The following is a 21653-nucleotide window of genomic DNA, read 5'->3' on the forward strand; positions in this document are numbered from 1 at the left end:
TATCTTAAACTCGTGTTTTATCAGAAAATGTGTTGAAACTTTTAAATTTCTATCGCTTTTCATGTTTTTTCAAGAAATAAAAACATGTTTTTATACTGCAATTTTGAATGCCTGATATTGAAAAAATGGACAACATGAAGGGTAAGATAGACACTTGTACAATACGTTGGAAATTGAAGAGGTTTATAATATTTTAACATATCCCATTAATTTCCACTTCCTGGTATGTACATAAACCAATTCTTGACCAATTGAAACGACGGTTCATTCATTTCAATACTTTGTCCAGTCGCTGGAAGGTTTATATATTTGAAATATACTTATGAAAGATGTTTGATGAAATAGATTCATTACCAATTGTCTGATATCAATTAAGTAAAGTAAATAAAAAAATTGGGTGTCCACCTTTCCCTACGACAGTGTATCCGTCTTTCATGTCAGGATTCATAAACTATCAGAAACATTTTTTTTCATATTCGTTCTATTGTCATTTTTTTTGCTGAATAATCACCACAACTCATTCATGTAATAAAACTTCCGAAAATATCAACAATGCAAGCAGAGTGGTCCCGTGGTAAAGTCGTCAACTCGAACGACGCAATAGCATGCCCGTCATGGGTTCAAGCCTGAAATGGACCGTCCCCCCGTTCTATCCGGCTGTGTGGTAATGAATTAAGTCTCGAAATCCTGTATAGGCCGGCATGTCAGCGTAGGACGTTACGCTAAATAGAAAAAGAAGAAAGTTACATAGCTTAAGATGTGCAATAGTCAAATTAGATCCACAATAGTGCGCACGATTTAAAATTTGTTTTGTTCGTAAATTTAACCAATTTTTTAAATATATTATGCTATATTTTACATTATGCGAATATTCTCAAATGAGGTGTTTTATTTTCAGTTTGTATGCTGCATTGTTCTGCATTCTGCATTCGGGAGAAAGTAGAAAGGTATAAAAGGGATGGCCGCGGAGAACATAAGTCTCTTTCGAACCAGTTCGGATTTTTTTGTAACATCACGAGTAATACACGAGGTAAGTTATAAGAAACCGCGCAGTATTTAAATCACAAACATTCGAACGAACAATATTCCAGTTGCCAATTAAAATCCTATTTTAATTGGAAGTTCGCGAAAGTGCGTCAAAAGTTTGCGCTTGAGGAAAGCGCTCGGCGTGATACGAAAAGGTGAACGACCTGCTGTGTTAACAGAATGGCTGATCCCGTGTGTGCAGTTTGCAATGGAGCGGATTTAACCTACAGTGTGGTGTGCAGCCGTTGTACTCGAGCATTTCATCTACAGTGCCCTAACGTGGATGACTCAGTGTATGACCTACATTGGTTTTGTGACATGTGCACACCAGGATCACCAGCTCCGCGCCGGGATCTGCCCCAAGAGGCCCCCTTACATCTAACCCAAGCACCTACCATGAGACCACCATCGCAACACTATGCCAATCCGTTAGCGCATAATATAACGGAGAACCAGCCCCCCACAGCGAGAGATGATGGTCAGTCATCTCAACTGACCTTGCGAGCAGCGCTTTCCGCCAGTGTACCCCACCAAAGCGCAGCTCCTTACCCGCCAACGGGAGGTCAGTTAGAGCAAGTTGCAGCATCTCAACAGATCTTGCGAGCTGCTGAAAAAGGCCGGTGTACGTCACCAAATTGCAGCACCTCCTGTGTCAATGGGAAGTCAGCAAATTACCGCAGGAGAAGCCGGCCCAAGTGCCTAAATACACCTGAGACAAGTAGCATGTAGTGTCGTGCTGTTAGAGCCGGGCGCAGTATTTCGCCCACTTATGCCGATCCATCATGCTCTTCCGGTCAGTATCAATTTGGAGAATCCATGTACCTCTTCGAGAACAGCTGATTTACCGACCGACTATTCCGTTAATGAAGACACCCTGAGGAAACTTAACAGACGCTTCAACCAAGTATTGGACGGTATAGATACACTGCAACCAAGATCCAGACAGGAAGTGGAATACCGGCGCATTGAGAGACTGATGGAAGCGGTGTTAGAACGACTCAGCGACGAACCAGATGGAGGCCGACGCCGTGCCAGTCTGTATCATCCTAGTTTTACTATTTACGAAGATCAAGAGCAGACACACGACCTAATCCGCAGCCAGAAATCCGCGCGACAAGCCGTAAGCGCGGATCTACCAGAGTTTGACCGAAATCCCGAAGACTGGTCCCACTTTGAAGCACGTTTCGAGGAAACTACAGAACTATGCGGCTATTCTGACGGAGAAAATGTAGCACGTCTGCGTTAAGCACTGAAGGGAAAGGTGCTGAAAGCGGTGCAAAGCAGATTGAGAAGGGGAGAGCACCTTTCGGAGATCATGGATACACTACGGAACAGATTCAGGCGTCCGATGACAGTAGTGACTACGCTCCTCGAGCGCAAAGAGATTTGCGCCACAGTGAGGACGAGTGGGGTCAAAACTAGTTATGATGGCCCGATATTACAGGAGCTTGTGGAACGTTTGCTTCCGACAGTGATGCTGCTATGGGGTATGCATTGTCGAACTTTACCAGCTGTAACCCTGCAGGAGTTCTGAAAATTGATAGTGAGGTTAAAGGAATCGGTTCTGTACGTGAAACCATTGAAATACGAACCACAAGTGTGACACTACGTTAATACACACTCTGTGGGTAAGCTTTCATGTGCTGCCTATTGGAGGATGAATCAGATGGACTGTCTGAATTACGTCAAGCGACAACACCTGTGCCGAGTAGTCAAAGTACTAAACTTTGGCATTCTACCACTCTACATGGCATTCTACAAAATAATAGTATGCTTCGTTATGTGCCGGTTACATTAGAGGCCGACGGGCACAAAGTAAATACTGTCGCAATATTAGATGAAGGTTCCTCTATAACACTAATTGAAGATAAATTGTGCCACGAGTTACAACTGAAAGGAGCCAAGAAGCCGTTATGCCTCAGTTACACAGGAGGACAACAACGTGAGGAAAATGAGTCTATGGAGGTTAGCCTTAACGTTTCGGCTATCGTCAGCAATAAACGTTCATATCGCGTGCAGTTGGTTTGCACAGTGCAGAAATTACAGGGCGTTCGGGATATTTTTTACAGTTACATTTTTGTTTATAACTCGTGATCGAGTTGGCATAGGAAAACAAGCAATACGCCATTCGACAGCTAAAAGTGTACGCAACAAGCAGCGAAAACATCCCGTGATAAAAAATGCCAAAAAGAGTACATTGTGGAAGCGGATCACATGCATCATGATGATCCGCGCCGGACGCGACAACCGCAACATCATGCAGTGCGTGCAGTGTTCGCTGAACACGGTGAAGGCGATCCGGAGTGGACCAGAAGGTTAACACCCAGAACAACCGGTGGCTGGCTTACTGCCCGGCGGACGTGCCACGGGTGCCGCAAACCAAGTTCCCCCAGACGGTGATGGTGTTTTCCTGCGTGTCATCGGGAGGGGACGTGATGCCGCCCCACTTTTTCGAGCAGGGGCTGAGGCTGAACGCGGACGGGTACATTTCCATGCTGAACACCGTCGTGAAGCCTTGGATCATGAGAGTGGCCAACGGCAGACCGTACGTGTTCCAGCAGGATTCCGCTCCGTGCCATACAGCCTCCAAAACGATAAAGTGGTTGGCGGCCAATTTAAACGACTTCACCGCGCCGAATGTGTGGCCTCCCAGCTCCCCGGATCTTAATCCAATGGATTATTTCGTGTCAGGCGCGGTGGAACGGGACACCAACAGAACCTCCAGCAACACCAAGGCGGAGCTGATGGTGAAAATCAGGTCCGTTTTTGCGGCCCTACCCCGCGAAACTGTCGCCAGGGCTTGTTTCCGCTTCCGGAAACGGATGGAGGGCGTAAAAGAAGCCGAGGGCGGATATTTTGAATAAAATGAATAAAATACATGGTAAGCTACTATTTCTAAAACAAACAAAAAATCCCCAGATGATTAATTTTGCCATTTTTTTTTCTTTTTCCGTAGGTGACTGTCAAAATTATCCCGAACGCCCCGAACAATCGATTAGCTGCAACCAGTTGGCAGCGAAGTACAAACATTTGAAATCGCTCCCAATGTCATCATTCAATCCATCGGCACCAAAACTAATTATAGGGATGGATAATTATTTCCTCACAAGACCACTTAAGTCAATTGAACGGTCTATGGACGAGCCAGTGGCCACCAAGACCCGTGTAGGTTGGGTTGTCTCGGGAAAGTGTTCATGACGATAATAGAATCACTTCAAGGGTATCGGTGCACCGAGTGTGAATGCCAAAACATCGATTAAAGAATAGATGCTGCAATGAGAGAATGTTTTGCGTTAGACGACGTAGTCAATTCTAAAGAAAGAAAATTTCGCTCGAAGTGCGATGAGCGAACGTTGGAAATACTTAATAGTAAAACAAAGTTGGAAGGGAACAGATACACGCCCGGTCCGTTGTGGCGAGCCGATGAAATAAGGCTGCCGAACAACTATTCGATGGCCCTAAAGAGACTAAACTGCCTCGAACGACGAATTAATCGAGAAAAACATCTATGGGACAACATGAACACAAACATAAGAGAATATGTCGAAAAGGGTTACATTATGCGTGGGGTTACATGGCGCTGGAGTCCAGATCAAAAACCTCAAGAGTACAACTCTTCTAAATAGAGGGGAATTTTTCTAGTTACAGTGAAAAATTATAAATTTTGAAGATCGACGCAATGAACTCACAGCATCGGCTGAGAATGATGGCAGGAATACCATCTGGGCCAGGACTAGCTTTGGGCTAATCTGCTTTGAGCACAGTTAGTACAGCTTCTTGCGATATATTAGTTAAATTAAGGTCGATGACATCATTAGGAGTATTAATTAGAGCGTTAGTGATAATATTCTCATCAGTAGTTGAGATTGTGTACGCCTCCTCAAATCTACACGCAAATATGTCACAAATATCTGAGGCAGTTGAACCAGCTCGGTCATTGTGGCAAATCGACTTAGGTGTCACATTCGTATTATTGTGTTTCTTACAAAAATTCCAGGGAGCTTTGGGCTTTTTAATGAAATTCTTCTCCAACCGAGACAAGTAGCCACCGTAGCGTATTTTATTGTAAGTACGGTACAAGCAAGCTTTTTCATTTAATATGCATTTGTTAACAGGTGATCGGTTCTTCGTATATTTTTTTAATGCAGCTGAAGTAGCTATTTTAAGTTTTTTTAGGTGGCGGTCAGACCAAGCAGGGCCGCTTTTTGGTGTGATGATTGGCACACACGAGTCAAACGAGGATAAAAGAAAGCGTATAAATTTCGATAAAGCCTCATCAACAGAATTAAACTGGCTAATACTGAACGGTAACCCACACTTGCTTAAGTGAGTTACTAGGAAGAGTGAGTTCACGAGTGTTCAATAAGGATGAGCATGCGATCAATACGCCACCACCACGATGCATACACAGAAAACTTTTTTTACTAAACTTCAGTAAAATTTTACTGAATATTTTTGAGCTGAAGTTCCAGTAATCCTTTCAGTAAAAATATTGTTTACTGAATCATTCAGTAATGTCCGGTGCTCACCAAAATGACAGCTCGTTTACTGATACCGCAGTAAAGCCATTCTCATATTACTGATTTTCAGTAGTTAGTAGCGATTAAAAAATGACGAAATATTTCTTTTAAATTGTGTTTTTATTGATGCGCAGAGATTGCCAGTCCCTCAGTTCATATTGAATGTGATATTAGATTTAAACGCTGTGGCACACCAGTTTTGTTTCGGTTGAGGAGTACTATATATTCAATGTATCTCTTTCGGAGTTCAGGAAGCGATTAGCGCTGTACATTTATACATGAGTTCAATAAGAGGTACGCTCATTTCGTGTGAATTGACAGGAACGTCAGATTGCGTCATGGGTACTACTCAAGGTGGAATATAGAGGAGGTGTCTTCTTAGCGCTTGGCATGTTGCCATTTTGAGATTCAGTTTGACAACAGCCGTCGATATTTGTTTATGTATATGTATATGTATGTATATTCGTCTATCGATGGACAATAATGCCCTCTCGAACCATTTTAGCAATGTTTTACAATGAGTTCTTTACAATGGATTACAATAACATAGAACATAAAAATGTGCACTATGGAACCAAGTTTAACACAGAAACACGATCATTAAACTCAGTTGGCGAAATCCTCGGCTCAAAAGCGTCGCTGACTGCGTTGAAAGCACGGCACATAAGTAGGAACGGGTCAGAGGAGCCAAATTGCGTTCTACGGTCGTCGAGGGCCAACATTGCCCGAGTCCGGAGCGGCCTGGCCGGAACGTACAGGTTGATGGCAGCCAGTAGTGACGGAGAGTCAATACGGCCGTCGAGAAGTCCCGTGATGAATGACAACCTGGCTTTTCGTATACGCTCACTTAGGGTGGGTAGCCCGAGTAGTAAACACCTAGTCCGGTAATCGAGCCTTTGGTTCCATGAGCGAAGTGCAAATCGTGAAATTTGTCGCTGGATTGATTCCAATCGAGCTAACGGACGCGCTGCAGTTGGCCACCATACGATATTTGCATATTCCATTAACGACCGGATAAGTGAACAATAGAGAGCCTTGGTGCAAGGTATATCATTAAGCTCGCGAGTCATATTGATAACTAGTCCTAGCATTCTATTGCTGGTGGCTACTACATGATCCAGCTGATCCTTAAATGATAGTTTTGTATCAAGCAAAACACCTAGATCCTTAACACATAGTTTTCGCACCAAGGACTGTCCCTCAAGCGCATATTCATACAATGATGGGCAGCGAGAACGACTGAAAGTGATGACTTCACATTTATGTGTGCATAGGGATAAAGCATTACGGTTGCACCAACACTGGAACTCATGCAAGGAAGTTTGCAGTCGGGCGTGGTCTTCTGGTTCACGAATAACACGAAAAATTTTGGCGTCATCTGCGTACAGTAGATGATTATCAGCCGGAAGGATCAATGTCGCGTCGTTGATGAAAAGAAGGAACAGCAAAGGACCCAGGTTGCTGCCCTGCGGGACTCCAGAAGATGCATGCACTGGACTTGACATGTACGGGCCTAACTTCACAGAATATTGACGATCTGTAAGGTACGATCTAAGCCACATTATCATAGGGTTTGGGAGACCAAGTAAGTCGAGTTTCGCTAGCAAGATGGAGTGCGATACACTGTCGAATGCTGCCTTGATATCCGTATAAATAGCATCTAGTTGTAAACCGTTATCGATAGATTTATGGCATTTGCTAACAAATTCTAGTAGATTAGTCGTTGTAGATCGCCTGGGTACAAAACCATGTTGATTCACACTAATATAGTTGCAGGCAGAGGCCAACAATGGCTCGTAGATTAGCATTTCGAACACCTTTGCACACACGCTGAGTGAGGTTATGCCAGGATAGCTTACAGCATCATTCTTACAGCCCTTCTTGTAGATGGGTGTCATCCAGGAAGATTTCCAAGTGGCAGGAAAGGTTCCACACCTCAGGGACTCCTTAAAAATCTTCATCAGCGAGGGAGCAAGCGCAGAAGCACACCACTTTAGGATAACGGCCGGTATACCATCTGGGCCAGGGGTATATGAGGATTTGACACGTTTGATGGCAGAGGTGATCGTATCGACAGTGATGACTGGTAGCATAGGGAGCAGTGCACCAACAGGTGTGTTAGAGAGAGCATCGGCCACATCTTCTGGACCAGTAGTTTGAGAAGCAAAGTTATCCTTGAAGCGCAATGCAAACAATTTACACATTTCTGGCAGGGAACAGGCACTGTCACCGTCATAACGTATAATGCTTGGTAGCCCAGCAGATTTTCGTTTTTTGTCCATATAACTCCAAAAGCGCCTAGGGTACTTGCAGAGGGAACGTGCAGTTTGTTTCAAATAACTTCGGTGACAGGATCTATTATATCGGCGATAGAGAGAATGAACTCTGTTGTAATAAAGACGTGACGTGCTGTTTCGTTCTGCTCGTTGATCAGAATAGGCTTTTCTTTTTTCTTTTTTTAATGCATTTAGTGTGCGATCAGCCCATGGTGGTCCACGACGAGGAATTTTAACAGGAGTGCATTCACATATAGCAGATCTCATGAACTCACAAAAAGCCTCTGTGGCATCGTCAATGGTTGAATAGTCCGAACAGTTAAAAGAATTGTCAAAAGATAAAATCAATCGCTCCAATTTTGGAAGGTCAACACGAGCATAATTCAGCCTTTTATCAGCATCAATGGCTGTAGCGATCGTAACTGGGGCTACGTTGTCCAAGTCAAAGTCAAGCGGAGGGTGGTGTTCGTCGATAGTAGTAAGGGGATATTCACAGACACGTATTGAAGAACATGTAGATGCAGCTGGCCAATTTGCGTAAATTAGGTCAAGTATTCGCCCCGATGAGTTAGTATTGAAGTTAAGCTGGTATAGTCCACTCTGATGCAAACCATCAACGAACTGGACACTGCGCGCGGAGCGTGCATGAGGCTCATAGAAATCAAAAGGAGCTGGAAAATGGAGCTGTTCCTCTGACGCCGATGTCCAGGATAGCGTAGACTGGTTGAAATCACCAATAAGCATGAACCTGTCTCTCGGACTAAGAGTAGTGCAGATATTAGTAACGAAGTCGATCAATGCACTTATTTTCTCCTCATTCATGCTATGGTTAGGAGGCAGGTAGGCAGCGGCAATAAACAAACGGTGGTCGCATAACTGAATACATACGCAAGTGAGTTCTAACAGTGGCGGCAACGTAGGAAGCACATAAGAGAGAAGAGAAACGTTGCATGCAATTAAAACACCACCCCCACGAGAGTGAGAGCTGTTATTGGCATCCCGGTCGCATCGGTAAACACGATACTCATCTCCTAGAAGGAGAGCGGTGGGAATACAGGGATCAAGCCAAGTTTCAGTGAGTACCAATACATCCCACGCAAACAATGAGACCCCAAATTTTGAGTTCTTCAGGCCGAGGGGTATGAGGAAGCTTGAGGAAGCATGGAGAAGCGCGCTGCGATGAGAGTTCGCATTCTGTTTTACACGCGCGCTTCACTAACACCAATACAAATACCGTGCTTTGACGAGCCGTCTGTGAATGTGTGTGTGTCTTCTTTCAGCGAGCTCAACTTGGAGCTGCTCGTCACATCGTGTTGTCTCGCTTACACTACAGCATCGAACCATCGCTCCGTATGTCCCCCCCCCCTCCTACGCGTACAAAACCACCAGTACAGCGCGACGCTTTGCCGGAGATGGTTGTGCGCGTTTCGTTCTAAGTCCCGCGCGCAGTGTTTGTGCGTTGATGCGCATTTCGTTCAGTCTCGTGCGCCGGTGTGTTTTGATAAAGTGTGAAGTGAACAGTGTGTACAGACGCATATGCAGTGCGTGCATCGACAGGTAAGGATCCATTTATTCACAGATATGTGTTTGCTGGATGGAGGTCGTACTTAGCAGGACGAGACTTGATGTGTGTTTTTGTTAGGTTCTAAATGTGTGACGAAAGTTTACATTAAGTTTCAATAAAGTGTTTAATGATATAAAAAATGACCGTGTTTGTGTTTGCTTTTAGAATAAGTGCGCATTTGCGATTGTGTCTATGCATGAAAGAAAACGAGAAACGAAAGAAACAACTATCTTTACATGTGTTCGTAGCATGGCTCGAAAGAACACAAACACATTGAGAACAGCAGAGCGCACCGTGCGTTACGGGTGGGGAGGGGGAGGGCTCGCGCGAGGGTGTAACTCATTCGTCGAAGGGGCACTGTATTTCGACAGCGTCACTCAAATCACTCAAAAAATACATTCATTTTGCCGGACGGGTCGTATTCCGTCTCAAGAACCGACAAACGGAACTCATCGGCTTTAGAACGCAGGCCACGCACATTCTGATAGTACACAGTGATACAAGCCGCTCGATCAGTGGGTGCTTGTTGCATAGTGTTAGTAGGCGCTGTGGTGTTGCAATTGAGCGAGCTTATCGTAGAAGGTGAGTGTATTGTGTTTGTTGTCGAAGGATTTGCTCGAGCCGTATGCGCAAAATATGGGTGCGCTGCTGTAGTGCAGCAGGCAGCAGGCGGAATATCACGTTGAAAATGCCGATTTATAAAGTGTGGATGCAAAATATATGTTTTAAGTTCTATACAAATATTAATTTAATGGAAACAATTAATTTATCATACCCGTATACCAGCAACATTCGTCGCATTTGACAACTGCCGTCGATCCTGGTTTTGTGCTTTTTTCTAAAGCCTTGATGGCCAAATGTTCTGTATGACGACACCTCCTTTCTACCCACTTTGGGTACTACTGACGGACATTGTATATCCCAACAATATTCATACATGTTTTATGTTGTTTTATACAGTTTTTATATTGTGTTGATGGGTAAGTAAGCGCTCACAGATACCACGAAATTTTAGCAAGCACCGTGATTTGTAGTCAACATTATACACACCAACACGGCTGCCAATTCTTTTAAATTAACCCCGCAAGCTCAAATATCATCTGAGTTTTTATCGGGGTGCCTGTAAGCGCCTACCAAATCAACTTTTTACACATCACGAGCACGAGTACACCGCGTTGTTTTGTTTTTATGTTCCGACTGACAGGTCGATTTGACATAATTTATTGCTGGATTTTCAGTAATTTGTTTTAGTGATATTCAGTGAAACGACTAATTTGACACTGATTTTACTGATTTTCTGTAAAATGTGTATTACTGAAATGCATCCAGTAGATTGTTTTACTGAAAATCAGTAAAAACATGACATTTATGCTGGAAATCAGTAAAATATTCTATTACTGAACCGTTTCAGTAAAAAACTTTACTGAAGCAGGATGAGAAAATTTGCAGTGTTCTATTAGACAAGCTACGATCACATCTATACACCGAATAGCCCGGATCAAACAGTAGCGATGATGGAATAGAGTTGTCAAGCCAGGTTTCGGTGAGTATTATTATCTGATATTTGGCGTCCAATGTGTTCAATCAGAATTCTGTGAGTTTGGTACGTAGTCCTTTAACATTTTGGTAGTGAAAATGTCACATCACATGGTTTCAAAGCAGTGTCAGTCGGCTTGGCATGTGAAACGTTTTTAATATCGCGAACTGAGAACATTTTCAAATGAGTTGTTGTGTTAGTGTGTGCGTGACCATCACATGAAGTGTTAGTGTGCGAAAAGCAACTGGCTAATAATTCTTGTGTGTTTAAGCATGCAGCCGGTCTCGTAGTACAGTCGTCAACTCGTACGACTAACAACATGCCCGTCATGGATTCAATCCCCAAATAGACCGTGCCGCCATACGTAGGTTTGACTATCCTGCTATGGGGGGAAATCAATTAATCACTGAAAGCCAAGCCCACAAGTGGAACAGGCAGGCCTTGACCGACAACGGTTGTTCAGCCAAAGAAGAAGAAGTATGTTTCATGAGCTGTGTTCATGATGAACGTCATTGTTTTGAGCCGTGCGATCAGCTGGGATAGTTTAATACTCCATATCATGCACTATAGGTTGCACGTTACAAGGTGACGAACTATTTGGCTTTTCATTGATGGTTTGCTCTTTGATGCATTGATGCTTTGAAGTGGGGTTTCATGTGCGTTCATCGGCGTGAGACAAGCCATAGGATGGGATGAGGCTGCACGGTTATCGCGTAGTATAAATTCACGTACACGTAGATTAGAAGGCCAAACCGTAGACAATAACGCAGTTTCACGAAGATGAGCCGGGATGCGAACCTTAAACGGCATCGGTCTAGCCAAAGTGGTGTCGAAATTTTTGCCCATCAAGCTAACTGCGATGACGTCGATTGTGGCCAGCCGTCATTTCACAGATTCCACGACTTGTTCGTAGGAAGTGCCAGGAGCAATGTTAGCTTAATGGAGCCACATTTTGGGCACAAAGCGGTTTTGAACGGTTGGGAGGGTTGGAGAATCGATATCCGTGCAATAAATAGAAATTAGCGGGCCAGAAGTGAGGTTATTTGTGAAGTTAATATTATTGTGCTCAGCAAGTGACGGTACGAATGTGTTTTTGTTGATGTTGTTATTATTTATGTTTGTTGTTCTTTTGGCGACAAGCGAGATAGCAGGTGAAGAGTTCGTAGCACTGACCAACTCGGAGAATAATTTCTTCACTGGTAAAACTCTGCGCAATTTGGAAGGAGGGTGACTGCTCAGTGGTGTTCTCTTCTGCGATTCATTAAGCTGCGATAGACCAGTACGAATTTCTTTTGCTAGAGGTTGAAGTGCAGATTTGTGACTATTGGCGATGGCATCCGTTGTTGTTTGTATGCTCGACTGGGCCAAAGCTTGTTTGATGTATTTAGTGCGAGGATTAAGAATCACATTATTGCACGACAGGCAACACCAGTGGAGTTGTTGGTATTCGTTGGTAAGCTTTAGTGCATCCTCAGGAATGCGCGAACAGCGGATGTGGAACGGTGAGTTGCTAATCAGCTAATCAGGTCATCGGTGATCTCGGTTGCGCAAGATTTATGGTCCATTTTGAAAAATAATTCACAGCCTTGACCACAGGTCGTCCTTTCCTGGATAAACCTCAACTACACGAGCTAATGGCCAGCAACTAGATGGAATGTTGTCTTCCTTAATGATGACTAATGTCTCGGGTGTAATACAATCATTTTTTTATTTAAACCATTTTGATCTAGTTTGCAACTGCTGCAAATATTCGTGATGCCATCTATCCCAAAATCGACGCGACAATTGTTGCACGTGCCCCCAGTGGGTCAGCCGATTCGCTGGAAGCTGTGTCGTTTCAATGTACGGAATTTGAAGCAACGGTGCACCAACCAAGAAATGGCCCGGAGTGAGCGCCGATACATCGCTTGGGTCATCCGTCAGCGGCGTGATGGGGCGAGAGTTCAGGCAGCATTCGATGTTCGCCAATAGCGTCGCTATGTCATCGAACGACAGCGAGGAGCTGCTCAACACACGCAGAAGATGATGCTTCGTAGACCGCACGGCTGCTTCCCACAACCCACCATAATGGGGAGCTCGAGGAGGGATGAACTTCCAGGTGATGCCCTTCTCCAGGGTCCACGATTGCACGGCTGTCTGGTAATCATCGGAACAAAACAGTTGATATAAACTGTTGAGCTGTTTGCTGTCTCCCTTGAAGTTTGTGCCATTATCCGAATGAAGCTCGGCTGGAAGCCCGCGTCGAGCCACGAAACGTCTAAGCGCAGCGATGAAGGCATCTGTGGTGAGATTTGAGACCAATTCAATGTGAACGGCTGGAGTGACGAAACAAACAAAAATATAAACGTATGCTTTGGTTGCCACAGCTCGTTAGTGTGGGCCCTTAACAAAAACAGGACCACAATAGCCGATGACACTCACGGAAAACGGTCGTGCTGCTACTACTCTTCCGACTGGAAGATCACCCATCAGTAGTTCGGTTGAAACTGGACGTGCTCGAAAACATTTAAAATGCTAGCTGGCATCGCGAAAGAATTGGTTTAAAATTAACAGTCGTTAAAAATTAACCCGAGTCGTTAAAAATTGCTAGAATTTGGCATCGCGATCGCATTGAGTTCATTTGTTAATTTTAACGACTGGTCATATGCCGCCGTTAAATAAATAACTGTCAAGAGTGTATGCGATGCAAATTAACAGTCATTTAATTAAACTGCTCGATTTTTTCCCCGTGTTTGCCTATATGCGATATCGAGCAGTCGTTAACTGTTTTGACGATCGTTTATTTTAGCAGGAATGAACAACAAATGAACTCGGTTAAACCAAAATGAACTTTAAACGACTGTTAAAATGTGTTCATTTATTCACGATGCCGGCTACTGATGATACATTTTTCGAGCCACGTTTCTACCACCGACTACCCAATAACGTTGACGACTGTAGCTCAACATTAACTGGGGACCGGCATGTTCCAACAACAGATTATAGTATTTCTTCAAAAGGGTTGCCAACGGGTGGTTTCCGGGAATAATGAGGGGGTGTTTGGCCTCAGTATGCAGGGACGAATTTTCCAAACGACCGTCAACGCGGATGATTTCATCGACTCCCAACTGCGAGTGCAGCCTCTTTAGTTTTGAAGATGCGGAAACTGGCTCCTTTCGTTGAAGGGATTTCAACTCTTCCTGAAAGCAATCGCGTTGAGCAAGACCAAACAGAGCTTAATCCGCTTGCTTTAGGTCGGCTGTCGTCAAACCCTTGCGGTCATAATTACGTCGATGAGAACAGCGTTTAAGAAATTGCACGCAATAGCCCATTATTCGTCGTAGTTTTGAGAATGACGAATAGACAACAGGTAGGATCAGCTAGCGTATATTCTACTGGTGTATTGAACTCGGTTAAGTCGAGCTGATAAGCTGGCAAGTCTGTTGCCGGTTTAGAAATCACAAGCAACTCAATGGCGAAAGTTTCTGTGATATAATGTGGACGTATTGTTGCGTTGACTGAATACCGGCACATTTATCCCGGTGCTGCCACCAACGCCTAATAGCGGAATATTTACTTATCTACGCGGCAGTCTTAATCTCTGCACTAATTCACCGGCAATGAAATTAGACTGAGCCCCACTGTCTAACAAGGCTCGTGCTTGGTGCTCCATACCACTACTATCCACAATATATTGATAACAGCACTGTGGATTGCATTCGTGCATTGAGAATGGTTTGTGGCGAGCTGATGTGGATGGCACTAGAAGTGGAAGGCAGCGGCTCAACTGGTATTTTTGTTACACCTGAATCCAAATGCACAAGTGAATGATGCCTTTGTTGGCACTGCCTGCACACCCATTTAGATGGATACTTTTTTGACGAGTGTCCCGACCCAAGACAGTTGAAACACAAGTTTAGTTCCCTTGCTCTTTCTCGTCTCGTTGTTACTGGCAATGCTAAAAACTCCGGGCATTTATTTAAGTAGTGTGGCTGTTTTTTACAGACCTTGCAGTTCTGTATTGTGCTACTATAAACCTTTGAGAATGCTGGTTTAGCCTTGCCCTTATCCTCTGCTCCACATTGCTCTAGCACGTCACATTGCGGAGTGATGAATTTAAGAATGTCAAATAGTTCGGGAAACTCTTTGTGCTCGAGTGTTCGCTCGCAAAGTTTTCTTGTTTCCGATTCGAGACAGGAAATCAAGACGAGCGTAATTATTTTATTGTTTAAGTTGTCAATTGGGTGCTTCATGTAGACGAGAGCGTTGAGCATGTTTCATGCGTTGAGCATGTTTCAACCAAATCACGCAACCCTTTAGCTGATTCGCGTGCCAATGGCTTTAGTTTTAGCAATCCACTAATGTGGTGCTCTATTATAACTCGTGGGTTTTCAAACCGCTCTTCTAGTAGTTTTCACGCCGAGGCAAAATTCTTAGAAGCAATCACACTTGCACTTATGACACCTGCCGCCTTTCCCATTAATGCCTTGTTTAAATGATGCAGCTTCACTGCATCTGAATCACATGACCGATTCATCAGGTTTATAAACATGGCCTTGAACTTTGTCCACTGTTGGTATGAACCATCAAATGTGGGCATCGGAATCGAAAGGTGTTGGCCTGCTGACGGAAGTACAGGCGATGTGGAGGTAGTTGGTGTGCTTGGTGGCGACTCAATTGCAAACGATTCAAGTGCTACTTCTATGACAGTAGCAAGCTTTCTGAAGCTTTGATCGTGCTTAAAATCATTTTCTGTGTCAGGGGGGAGTTGTTTTAATATTTGATTGAGCACTCCACGTTGAGAATTTTTCAATTTACTCAATTCCCGTAAATTTACTCGACTGATGGCCGCTGTAAGCTTAGCAGCTTTTAGCTCAGATTCGAGTTGAGTAACGCTTCGCAAAAGTGCCTGGTGTTTCAGTCGTTATACCTTCAAAATAGTAACCTTCTCTTGGATTTCTTCTTAGGAAAATCCCTTGAAACCCTGGAACTCCATCAAAGCATCGTCTGCGGGTGATGTCGCCATTTTGGTTTCGCGAAGGAAGGGTACGTCGAGTTTGTTTCACTCCCAGGTAGGTGAATTTAATAAGATTCGTGTACTTACCGATGTGGCGCCACAACGTACCTGGCTGTGCTCCGACCACCGGCTAATTGACGCACTGTAGCACCGAGGAGAAGCTACAACACGCTTGGTTGTGCTTCGGCCTACGGCTGCTGGACGATGACGCTGCAGACACCGATGTGAAGCCACAACACGCCTGGTTGTGCTTCGATCACTGGCTGGCTGGCGAGCGATTTGGGTAGCACCGAGGAGAAGCTACAACACGCCTGGTTGCGCTATGGCCTGCGGCTGCTGGACGAGGAGGCTGCAGACACCGATGTGAAGCGACAACACGCCTGGTTGCGCTTTGGCCTACGGCTGCTGGACGAGGAGGCTGCAGACACCGATGTGAAGCGACAACACGCCTGGTTGTCGTTCGATCACCTGCTGGCTGGTGAGCGATCCGAGAAGTACCGAGGAGAAGCTACAACACGCCTGGTTGTGCTTCGGCCTACGGCTGCTAGACGATGGCCCTGCAGACACCGATGTGAAGCCACAACACGCTTGGTTGTGCTTCGATCATCGGCCGGCTGGCGAGCGATCTGGGTAGCACAGAGGAGAAGCTACAACACGCTTGGTTGCGCTTCGGCCTACGGCTGCTGGACGAGGAGGCTGCAGACACCGATGTGAAGCGACAACACGCCTGGTTGTGCTTCGATCACCGGCTGGCTGGCGAGCGATCCGGGAAGCACCGAGGAGAAGCTACAGCACGCCTGGTTGTGCTTCGGCCTACGGCTGCTGGACGATGGCGCTGCAGACACCGATGTGAAGCCACAACAGGCCTGGTTGTGCTTCGATCACTGGCTGGCTGGCGAGCGATTTGGGTAGCACCGAGGAGAAGCTACAACACGCCTGGTTGCGCTATGGCCTACGGCTGCTGGACGAGGAGGCTGCAGACACCGATGTGAAGCGACAACACGCCTGGTTGCGCTTTGGCCTACGGCTGCTGGACGAGGAGGCTGCAGACACCGATGTGAAGCGACAACACGCCTGGTTGTCGTTCGATCACCTGCTGGCTGGTGAGCGATCCGAGAAGTACCGAGGAGAAGCTACAGCACGCCTGGTTGTGCTTCGGCCTACGGCTGCTGGACGATGGCGCTGCAGACACCGATGTGAAGCCACAACACGCTTGGTTGTGCTTCGATCACCGGCCGGCTGGCGAGCGATCTGGGTAGCACAGAGGAGAAGCTACAACACGCTTGGTTGCGCTTCGGCCTACGGCTGCTGGACGAGGAGGCTGCAGACACCGATGTGAAGCGACAACACGCCTGGTTGTGCTTCGATCACCGGCTGGCTGGCAAGGGATCTGGGAAGCACCGAGGAGAAGCTACAACACGCCTGGTTGCGCTTCGGCCTGCCGAATTGTACAAGCGCGTAACGTGTGTTATGATGGCTCGTGCCGGCCATACGAATGCCGAAATTCGGAAGGCGGCGATGTGTTCGCTGAACACCGTAAAAACAATACGGTGGCCAATGGGCGGCCGTACATTTGGCAGCAGGATTCTGCACCATGCCATACGGCCGTAAAAACACGCCAATGGCTCACTGCCAATTTTGACCGATAAACCAGCACCGACGTTTGGCCACCCAGCTCCCTTGACCTTAATCCTATGGATAACTTTGTACAGTTGAGTTGACACTTTGTATGGGGTACAGTTGAGTGGGACACCAACAGGGCGTCCTGCAATACCAAAGCGGAGCTGGTGGCTAGAATAAAGGCCGTGTTTGCGGCCATCCCCAGAGACATAGTTGTCCGGGCTTGCGCGCGGTTCCGGAAGCGGGTGCAGGCGGCCATCGACATATTTAACATAAATTTGATAAAAAATCCTTTCCTATTCCTTCAGAAACTGTCAAATTTATCTCGAACACCCTGTATGTGAGGGGGCGCGAATTAATCAGGCTCTCTGAGTCTGCAAGAACGGTGAGTAGAATTTCGTCATTTAATTTTCCCCTATCGTCAAACGCATTCAATGCTTCTTTAACACTCCTCGCCATTCGCTCCCATACTCCGCCCATGTGCGGTGCTGAAGGTGGATTGAATCGCCACGTAGTGTGTGCGTCGGTAAAGGTGTCGGCTAAGGAGTACTTATTGTCTGATATTTGTTTTTGCAGCTCGTTGTTAGCGCCGACGAAATTTGTGCCGTTTTTCGGAAAATATTTCGGTAGGTGGACCCCTTCGACTCACAAACCGACGAATTGCCATGATGCACGCTACTGTAGGCAAGCTGTGTGCGACTTCTAGATGCAATGCTCGTGTAACGAGGCAAGTAAACACAGCTACGTGCCGTTTTTCTCGCCGTCTTGCATTGACCACCTCTATTGGCCCCAGGTAGTCGATGCTAAACTAAACGGATGAATGTGGGAGGTAAGTCTCGCTTCTGGGAGTGATGCCATTCTGGGTATGCTCGGCTGACATTTTCTTATTTTGCAGCGTTGACATTATTTCATTGACCTGGAGACACACGAACGCAGGTGTTGTATGTAGTACCGCTGCCTAATCTCATACACAACCGTTTCGCGATTGGCATGCCCGAACCTGCGGTGATAATCGTTAATGATCAGTTCCGTTACGGCGTGATTTTTCGGGAGTATGATCGGATAACGTGCGTTGAGATCTATCTGCTTTGCTTTGCATATTCAGCTATTCACGCGTAGAGCTCCGTGTGCGTCTTTAAAAGGCGTAAGCAAGAATAGGGGATTGTTTTTCTCCAGTTCGGTTGCGGCATCCTGTTTTAGGTCTGGCTGGCTGATCTCTAGCTTTTGCATTTCCGCATGATATGGAAGATTACACAAGAAGACGCATATCAGCCTTCTCAAACTCTTCGGAGCTCAGGGGTAAGTTTTCATACGAAACAGATTTTAGAATATGAGCTTGCTGTTTTTTAGTGGCCTTTAACGTCTACAATTTGGCATAAACCGGTACAGAATCGCTACTGTCCGCACAAACACGCACCATTTAGAAAATCGTTCAGGTTTTAAGCTAAAACTCTCTATTTCTGTGTGCATCATTACATATCGGCGACGCTCTTCGGTTGTGTTATCGATTGGTCTCTGTGGTGGCCAAGCTTTTTCTGGTTTGTGCAAGAACGGTGGTCCAAGAAACCACATTCCGTTTGGTTGAATGACTGTCTCTTTGCACCATTTTGTTAAGCAGTGTTGTGTTTTCTATTTAATAATTCAGTTCCAGTTATATTCACGTTAGGTTTGGTTACAAGATAGAGCGAGAGTGCGTAAGCGAAGCTTAACCCGAAGGCGCGCCCGAAATTGACAGACGTCAAAACGCGGTTGGCCAGGTAGCGCAATAATTCCAAACAGCAGGTTGGACCATACATAACAAGCTGTCTGCCGGATTTTCTTTCATGGGAACATGCTTCCAGTTGTGCAGTTCGGATAGCGTTAGTAATTCACCAACTCGGCAGGCTACAAATTGTTTAAACTCTCGCCTGGGAGAACAAATCCAGGACAAGACAACTTCAGAGTCTGTATGTATGAATTTGTGACGAATATGTACAGTAGAGCGTCGATTATCCGGGCAGCTCGGGACCGAACGGTTGCCGGTTAATCGATTTGCACGGATAATGGTCCAATAAATGTCAAACGCATATAAAACATATGAAATTCACTAGTTTTATTATTGATTCACCTAGAATCAATCGATTAATAGTTAGTAGAATATTATTTTAATCAATAACTGTAGGTTTAATAACTATTCATGAACAAAAATGAATTTCGCTAGAAGGCCTAGAGGATCGAATAAGATCATCACAATGCGCAGTACAATTCGCTTTGTTGGCCTTTTTTCTCTTACCGCATAAGGTTTCAGAGCATCTTGCCAATTCGCAGCAAATTTCATTTCGTCGGTTGACGTGTCCTAGGTGAGACCTAGAACTCTCGGAAATTGCTCCTTTTGTTCCAGTTCTATCGCCTTGTGTTGGATTATGTTAGCCTTTTCCAAACCTACAAGGGCTGTTGACTCATTACTTATCCAATTGCGCATATTGAAACCGGCTTTGCTATGTATAAGGTGGACTTGTCGTGCTCTTGCATTTGCTTTTTCCACGGTGTCGCAGCCAGTGTTGCGAACGGTGACGTTCATCGACATAAAATTGTAAACATTCATTCGATTTGAAGCTTCCCATTCCCATCTCTCTCTGTCATTTGACATTCCCGTCAAAAAATGTCATTTGACATGAAGACATTTTCAAGATACATTCATTTGACATTCGCCAACCTGTATGAATCGTGAACTGTGTCGTATTGCAAACGGCCGTATTCATGTCAAACTACAACAGAGCGTGCGGTGCAAAGGCTTTCGTTTCACTAGTTTTTGCTATTTCACTAGAATCCCCATATTCAGCGACGATATACTTCATAATCCTCCGATCGTATCAATTTGTGTTGTTCAAAAAATGTCAAATGACATTCAGACTACATTGTTTACATTTCATGTCATCGGATCAGCCCTGACGGTAGCGACACGAATGAATTTCGTTTAATGACAGTCGTGTCGTGGAAGCATTGAATGTCATCAGCCAAAAATTATTTTGACCGGCTGTTTACGGTGACTGTCATGAAAAATGTCAACAGTTAACAACACTGGTCGCAGCTAGTGATGAGTCAAGTACCACTTTTCACTGTGTGGTGCTGTGGTACCACGCACAGTCTACTGTGTTGTGTGTGCGTGGTACAGTATCGGACAAAAAGATAGGGCCTCTTTTTATCATCGCACCGTGCACTTGTTTTTCGTGTGTGTGTGTGTGTGTGTGTGTGTGTGTGTGTGTGTGTGTGTGTGTGTGTGTGTGTGTGTGTGTGTGTGTGTGTGTGTGTGTGTGTGTGTGTGTGTGTGTGTGTGTGTGTGTGTGTGTGTGTGTGTAGTAGAAAGAGAGTGTGCTTTTTAATGTGTATTTGCAAGTGCGCGGGTTTGTGTCTGAAAAACTTAGCTTGCCTTGAAGTCATATTGCATTGAAATTATTCTGATAATGTGTGTTATCATGTGAAACAGCGTGCGTTCACACTTGGATAAAAGCTAAAGTTTGCATCGACAGCAGCGCTTGTTCCTGGTGTGCTGATTGATGAATGTTCATGCGACAGCGATGCGAAATGGACACGCGCACAATGAACTCGGCATTCCCTCACAGGTGTTTCTCCTGTGTGTAGAATTCACTGTTTATTCCGTCGCTTATCCAACACTTGTACAATTCGCCGCTGAAGCACACACGTTCGTTGCGCTCGATCGCTCACGCTCGTCTGCCCCGTTTGCTCTGTCTCCGAACTATCTCCTGTCAAGTACGTCTCGATCTCCCTCTCTCTATATCCTCTCTCTCTCTATTCATATTCCTACATCCCTTCCCTATCCGCAAATGTGAAATGAAAATCATGTGAAAAAAATCTATTCTATGATGTTTTGCGTAAAGTCCACTATGCATCGCTTTCACTTAATTTGAGTGCAACTTATTACTACTAGTTCCAGTCCGGGCCGTCCTTCATCTATACCGCCGTTATTTGATTTAGTTTTTCTCTCTCTTTTCCTTGTGGGTCAAATCTAGAACGAGAAAAAGGATTTATTGGTATCTGGATGGAAGTTTAGTCGTTCTTTTTGGGCGTGAATGTTCGCCCAAATTGTTATCCTGATTTTGTCTGCTCTGAGTAG

General features: G+C 45.2%; 1 protein-coding gene and 1 long non-coding RNA gene across 3 annotated transcripts in view; both read left to right on the forward strand.

Annotated features, from left to right (window-relative positions):
- LOC120896337 (O-acyltransferase like protein-like) overlaps positions 1–4314 on the forward strand; it is a 39143-nt gene extending 34829 nt beyond the window's left edge. The window contains exons 6-7 of one of the 2 annotated variants that reach the window (XR_005738418.1): positions 899–3907; positions 3983–4314. Coding sequence is in view for 1 of the 2 variants with exons in the window: in XM_040300384.1 (XP_040156318.1) it covers positions 899–953 (55 nt within the window). In the remaining variant the exon portion in view is untranslated. Of the gene's footprint in view, positions 1–898 lie in introns of both variants that reach the window. The other variant, XM_040300384.1, reaches the window with a different exon arrangement.
- A 13511-nt stretch (positions 4315–17825) lies between these two features.
- Positions 17826–19582, forward strand: LOC120897202. Its single transcript, XR_005738508.1, has 3 exons — positions 17826–17924; positions 18116–18368; positions 18435–19582. It is a non-coding gene; the product is annotated as an uncharacterized LOC120897202 (long non-coding RNA).
- Positions 19583–21653: the final 2071 nt, after the last annotated feature.

The sequence above is a fragment of the Anopheles arabiensis genome, chromosome 2 (assembly GCF_016920715.1).
Source record: "Anopheles arabiensis isolate DONGOLA chromosome 2, AaraD3, whole genome shotgun sequence".
In the NCBI taxonomy this organism is placed as follows: Eukaryota; Metazoa; Arthropoda; class Insecta; order Diptera; family Culicidae; genus Anopheles; species Anopheles arabiensis.